The sequence below is a fragment of the Neltuma alba genome, unplaced genomic scaffold, assembly GCF_004799145.2.
Source record: "Neltuma alba isolate B1F8T4 unplaced genomic scaffold, ASM479914v2 tig00011396_pilon, whole genome shotgun sequence".
NCBI classification, from domain to species: Eukaryota; Viridiplantae; Streptophyta; class Magnoliopsida; order Fabales; family Fabaceae; genus Neltuma; species Neltuma alba.
The window spans coordinates 221042-228137 of NW_021636085.1; the positions used below are offsets into that span (position 1 = coordinate 221042).

At 32.0% G+C, this 7096-nt stretch overlaps 1 protein-coding gene across 1 annotated transcript; it reads left to right on the plus strand.

Annotated features, from left to right (window-relative positions):
- Positions 1 to 7006, plus strand: LOC114712727 (tobamovirus multiplication protein 1-like). Its single transcript, XM_028897274.1, has 11 exons — positions 1 to 162; positions 836 to 926; positions 1010 to 1062; positions 1328 to 1420; positions 1513 to 1584; positions 1712 to 1784; positions 2268 to 2313; positions 2383 to 2446; positions 2887 to 2940; positions 3044 to 3125; positions 6918 to 7006. Exons 1-11 carry the CDS (start codon positions 1 to 3, stop codon positions 7004 to 7006), a joined length of 879 nt encoding a protein of 292 aa, XP_028753107.1.
- Positions 7007 to 7096: the final 90 nt, after the last annotated feature.

Consider the following 7096-nt stretch of genomic DNA (forward strand, 5'->3'; position numbering starts at 1 on the left):
ATGGCGCGATTGCTATGGACAAATGTCTTTCCTCTTGAAGGAGGAGGAGGGGTCGTTGAGGTAATAGATTGGTGGAACAGCATTGACGGATCGGATCAATGGCAGAGAGGCATTTACTTCGCCCTTTGTGCCGCTTATGCGTTGCTTTCCATTGCTGCTCTGGTGAGTGATTTTTCTGTCTTTTTCCGGGAAAATTTTCCGTTTCATATAAACCTTTTACAAATTATCCGGGAGCCGAGCATTGCGAAAACTAATAAAGCACCGAGATGCATACAGGACGCAATGCCATAGTGCTGAGAAATTTGAAGTATTGATGTTTGATAGAAGAAAACTGAGCAAGATATCTGCTGAGAGTGATGTGACTTTTGGTTTCACTGACATTATTCTGAGGCTTTTACTATTAATCCTCTTGAAGCTGTTTTGCCTCGCTTTTCCCAGCTGCTCTGATAAGTGATTTGCTCTCATTTTCCGGATAACTAATTTGAGAATCTGGCATTGAGAAAATGGAGCGAGATATCCACCGGAACTGATTGCATTATGGGCTTTTTTCGTTGATAAATTGATCAGAGGCATTGTTCTCCCTTTTTTTCTTTCTTTTTGCGATCTAAAGATACACAATGATCAATAACTCTCTAATCTAACTGTCATTGAAATGACTATATTTAGTGGCCAAACATTGCATCCTTTTCATCCTTGTGAGTTTTATTATCTGAAGGAAACAAAAATTTTCTTGTTATCCATTCGTTTTGCCAGATATGTGAACTTTCTGATGAACATCATGTTAGCGAACAGCGTGCTTTTGGTTGTTTGGATTATTAAATGTCTTTATCTTCAGGTGCAACTTGCGCGCATTCAATTGAGAGTCCCTGAATATGGATGGACAACACAGAAGGTTTTCCACTTGATGAATTTTGTTGTCAATGGATGTAAGATTTGCCAGTCATATATGAATCAATCTGTTAATAAATATATTTGCCTAAGCTTCACTGAAACGACATTAAATTTGCAGCAAGGGCTCTTCTTCTCGGTCTCTACCAATCTGTATTCCTCATTAGACCAAAGGTTTCTTCCTTTACTCAACTCTACGCATCTTAGCATTTCATAGGAAAGATACGAAGTAGATTAACTAAAAATTACATTTGAGTGTACTCTTGTTCTAATCCTCTCACTTTAGCCTCATGGTATGACATCGGAACCAGGTTTTATTTCATTCCTCTCAATTTCTTTGACCTTGTCGATGCATTTCATTCAGCCTCAATTAAGTTACTGGATCTCTCATCTTGCGATCATATTCTGACCTATTTCATGCAATAATATCATGATTTAGGCACTGGAACAGGTGTTAATGGATCTACCAGGTCTGCTGTTTTTCTCCACTTATACATTGCTTGTCTTGTTCTGGGCCGAGATATATCATCAGGTATATCTGTTGAAAAATCACTACAATGAAAGTCATCTTTGATTAGTTTGCTGATTGTGTTATTTGGTTCACTTTTTTCAACACTGTTTCAGGCAAGAAGAACACCAGCTCATCGACTTAGGCCTGCGTATTTCATTATAAATGGAATCATTTACTTCACGCAGGTAAAGAGTATATATTTTATTTCCTTGTCAGTCATCTTAATTCCTAAGTCTGGGAAGAAGTTGCACCGTGATTATGTAAATTAACGTGACCTTTTCCTTTTTTATATTCTCATCCGGATAATTATAGGTTTGCATCTGGATTTCCCTTACCATAAGCAGAACTTCCGCCACTGTGGAAGCTGCTAAGCTCTTCCTCTCAGGTTATTTCTGTCGACATCATTTGGTTGATTACTTGTATATTCATTTCATTTTGTGACCACTTTTGATAAAATAGTACTCCTCCGGTCCTGAATATAAGACTTAATTATTGAGTTAATTTTGGTCTTAAATATAATATCTATTTCTCATATTTATCAATTTTTCTTAAATTACCCTTATGAATACTCTCTCAATCATAATTAAGTAGAAGAGGGAAGGAAGATATTAAGAAAGATGATTATAGTGTTTTAGGAAAAACATGTCATATTTCTTATAATTAAGTAATTTACTTAACTTTTTTAATTTAATCAAATTAATTAAATAGGTCTTATATTAAGAAACGAAGAAGTATAACAAACTCAGTGATTTCTTTCAAAACACATTAGGATGAATTTATAGTCAGATGCTTCTTAGGAAAATTCAAATGTATACTTGGATGATGTTACAAAACCTGTACCGACTTTTTTTGGGTCCAAATCTTGCAGTTATTTCGTTCGCTGCTGCTTTTGGATTCTTGTTGTACGGTGGGAGGTAAGCTATTGTCTACCTGAAGAGCACCATTCTTGTTCTTGGTCACTGAACACGTATCTTTTTATGTAGGCTGTTTTTCTTGTTGAGACGCTTCCCCATTGAATCTAGAGGTCGTCAGAAGAAGCTTTATGAGGTTCGTATCTACGAGTTATGTTATAACTCAAATCTTAGAAGACAAGTATGTCCTACCTATGACATATTTCTTGAAATATGGCGAGAAAAAGTTTATAATCTAATCTAAATATAATTCCTCCGTGTGTGTAGTTTGCTATTATACGTAATCTGTACAGCATGACATACACTGATAAAGATGGAGCCGCAATAATGAGCAGTCAATTTTTTTTAATTGAAATTTAATTTTCGAACACATTGGAAAGAAATTTTATTCTGTCTCTGATCTATTTACTGTAGTATTTTAAGATAGAGTGCCCAGAACGTATAAAATATGATCTGTAAAAAGTAAGTTGAGCAATTACTTATTCTATGAGATTTGAATCAGGCATGAATAGATAATTGTTGAGAAAGTCCGATACTGCTAATAGTTGTTGGAACCTAAACTTTTCTACTTGGCAGGTTGGCTCTGTCACAAGTATATGCTGTGCTTGTTTCATGATCAGATGTGTTTTGGTGGGTTACTTTCACTTTGGATTTATTGCACATAATCATATGAAATTTTTATTTATATATTTATTCTTGATTCTTGACAAGGCATCCTTGGTTCTTATTGTAGCTTGCAATCTCTGCATTTGACAAGAAAGCAGATCTTGATGTTTTGGATCATCCCATTCTTAACCTGCTGTATTACTTGGTAAGTTATAACCTATGATATACTTTGTCGGATGCTACCTTTCCTGGTTCTTAATATAAAAATTAGTTGATTAATAGATTAAAAAAAATTAATTGAATTAGTTATTCATAATAAATGTGTTATTTTTCTTAAAATACTCTTACTAATCATGAGTATTAGTTAGAATTATCATTTGATGAAATATTTAACATGTGCAACTACTACATGGACTACTTTGAAAAAATTGATAAATATGAAAAACTAAATAGATCAGGGTTTTATATTTAGAAGCAAATTAAATATCAAACTAGCTCTTATATTAAGAATTGAAAGTAGTATATTACATTTTCTCATTATGCTTTAAATTGTGCCACACAGTCTCACGGGCTACATATTAAATTACATTAATGTAGTAAATGATCATCAGTTTATTACTGTAGAATATGCAGACAATTGATTAAACGAATTTACAGGCTTGATTAATTGAGCAATTGCTCCAAAACATCATAGCTTTAAAAATGAAACGTAAGCTGTTTTATTTTTGTGTGATTATTTCATTAAAACTTGAACAGAAGGATCACATGGTGGTTAAGCCATAAGATGACACGTCAAAGGAAAATTAAATAGTATAGTCAAAAGTTTAAACCCAACGGGGAGATTAATTTTAGCAATGAATGGCACGTTACCCCACCTTTTTCAGGGTCATCCTCAGTTAGAGTTGGGATCATGCCTGAGTATACCTCCAACTGCTTCAATGATATGACAACACCAAAACCATGTGTTTTGGTATATGACAAGGAAAAAAGTAAAGAAAAATTACGAAAAATAGGACCATTTTTTCTGTATAATACAAAGGAGCATCTCCTTGCAATATTCTCCTTTATTGCCTTTTTCATGAAATTGACTCCTCCATTGTTGCAAGGAGAGTATTCCTTTGAGTAAACTAATTATCTCCCTTTTTCTTTTTTACCAGAAACGAATTACCTCCTTAAATAACGAAAACAGAGAGTCATATTTCACTCATTAATGAGTTGGTTATATAAAATGCTAGACATTGTTATACTTTATCAACAACTAACTAATTAAATATATTGTTTACCATGATATTTCCTTCTATAGTAACTTTAAAGTATTTTTCTCAACTCCGTCTATCTTTTTTCATAGAACTAAAAAAGGTTTGCTCAATTTTCCTTACTACTCCTCCGGTCTTTAATATAAGACCCATTTACCTAATTTGATTAGATTAAGGAAGTTAGGTAAGTTAGTTAATTATAAGAAATATGACACGTTTTTCCTAAAATACCATAATCATATTTCTTAATACCTCATCTTTCTCTTCTACTTGATTATGGTTGAAAGGGTATCCATAGGGGTAATTTAGAGATAATTGATAAATGATGAAATGGGTCTTATATTTAGGACCAAAACTAACTCACCAATTGGGTCCTATATTAAGGACTGGAGGAGTAATACTTTTAACAATCTTCTTTGCACATGTAGCTGCAAATCAGTGAAGAATTAGAAATGAGAATAGATTTTTCCCCATCTTTCAAATTGAAGTATAAAAATCCACCACAAGTCATCATAACTAAACCGTAAATGCCCTTGATGTATTGTTATGAAAAACCAACTTGTCAACATAAAAGTTCTAATAGGATAATGACCTCGAAGGATGTCCACAAGAGACGAACAAATTTTCAAAATTACAACATGCATTATTAAATTAATGAAAAAATAAAAAGAAATGAATACTGACATTAGTTTAGATATTTAGTTCGTGTTTTTTTTTTGGTAATAGATATTTAGTTTATGTTAGTTGTTGCAGCCAACCATCTTTGAACTGGTCAACATTGTTTTATTTTTCATTTGTGAGAATGACAAAACTGAAGGAAACTTCCAGTGTTCTTGTTGTGAGTGAAGATAAACAAATGAGTTTTATATCTTTAACCCAATTATTCGCACAAGAATTATTGGGCCTTAAAACATGAATGAGACACGTGTTTGATATGGAGGGTGTTTTGATTAGCTTTTTGAAAGTGATTTTACATTAAAAAAAAACATATGTGAGATGGGTTTTGTCTCTATTTAAGAAATGCCAAATATAAGAAAGGATCAACTATGATTGTCAAACTCAGCCGTTTGGTCATGAGGTTTTTGCATATTAAATCTTATGTCATGCACAGGACTTTTGGTCCCATGTGAACTTGCGAGGTTTATTTAGAAGTTATATAATTTTGGAAAAAAAGAAGAAGCTTACTTTATAACCTTGTCAAGAAGATAGTATTTCTTATAGGCATGTCTGTGTATGAGGAAAACATTTTTCCATTGATAATCTTGCATGGGACAAGGTGCAGAGGGACTTTCGATCAACTTTTAAGAAGGTGAGGATGACTTTTGTTGATTTCTAAGGATTTACTGGGAGTTTTAAAGAGAGAGAGATGAGTTATCATAAAAGTAAGATGACGTGAGGTATAAGGGGATGAGAGAAACAACTTATTCTGTTGATTGGAAATTTTAATTGAAAAAACGGAGTGTATTATTTTTTATTTTTGGTTGAGTCCGATATCATAAGATACTCTGTGAATAGTTTCATTTTTAGATGAAGTAGAGAGATTTATGACTTGAAACAGGAAAAATGTTTATTTAAATAGTGTTTAGGGTTTAGGGTGTAGGAATGTGTAACCATTTCTTATCAATTGAACTTATAGCCATTACTTTTTCTCACCCAAGTAGCCTTGTTATGTGATTAACACAGATATTTAGATAACACGACTAAACTTCATTTATGGATGTTATGTAATTAGTGATTTAGATAACTGTTATTTCTAGAGAGTATTCTAGAACTTTTTCATTAGAAATTGCATGAGTAGGGATCTGCTGCTATTTTCATCTTTGGAAATTATGGTAAATTGTTTTGAGATGATCGTATATATAGATTTATTTAAGAGATTGAATCACATTAAATTTGTGACTTTTTCCCCTTAACTTCCTTTAGTGTGCCCTTTTTTTAAAAAAAAAAAAAATCCCATATCCTCCTTTTTTTAACGAGTCATTTGATAGTTTCAAAAATATTAAATATTTTTTTTTCATATATGTCTATATTCAACAAGAGTAGTGAGAGTAAATGGAAATTGATACGATGTTGGATTTACTATAATTAATAAGAAAAATATTGAAATTGAAAATCATTTGAATTTCATGATAAATTTAATGATTTTATCTATTTCAATTGGTATATATGAATTAGTTAGAAATGAGTCATACAGAAGATGAGATATCGTAGGTTTTAAAGAATTCATTCTATTATTACTAGAAAGAAAAAAGCACTTCAGGGTTTATTTTAAAGTATTATGAAAATTAAGATGATGAAGGGATAATCATCAATGGTCCTTAATTTACCTCAGCAAATTAATTTTCAAACATTCAAACGATGGGTAGTTGCTCATTTCATTAGTTCATTTTATACTCATTCCCGAACCATCCTCCAGCTCAAGTTCTTAGAACCTATTTAACATACAATTAAAATCGAAGAAAATTGGGGAAAAAAAATCAGTTTTCAAAAACTTTCTCTGCATAAAAAATGAAAATTATTGAAAAATATTAGATAAAAATTATAAATACAAGATAAATAATGTAAAGATTAAAAATATTTCTTTCCCTATCATCAAAACTTAACGTACTTGCTCTTTGTGCTTGAGCTATTTTCTACGTAAAATACAATTTTGTTAAGAGAAAAAACTCAAGATCTGATCATGTCTATTTGTAGTCACTGTAATGGTTTACATATTTATTTTTGTGTTTTCTGAATTGCAGACAGTAGAAATTATTCCGTCTGGTTTGGTGCTCTTCATTCTGCGAAAGCTGCCTCCTAAAAGAATATCAGATCAATACCAGCCCATCAGATGAGCTCTTCTTAATTTTCTTTTAGCATGCAGCAATCCCTTTTATTATTTTCATAGATCTTCTTTTCTCAACAAATCCTCTTATTTTTCTATA

Excerpts from the sequence above, each read along its gene's own strand:
- LOC114712727 (XM_028897274.1), top strand. The coding sequence starts at position 1 with ATGGCGCGATTGCTATGGACAAATGTCTTTCCTCTTGAAGGAGGAGGA. Across the intron at positions 163-835 it reads TGCTTTCCATTGCTGCTCTG|GTGCAACTTGCGCGCATTCA; the intron begins GTGAGTGATTTT and ends CTTTATCTTCAG. Across the intron at positions 1,785-2,267 it reads TGCTAAGCTCTTCCTCTCAG|TTATTTCGTTCGCTGCTGCT; the intron begins GTTATTTCTGTC and ends CAAATCTTGCAG.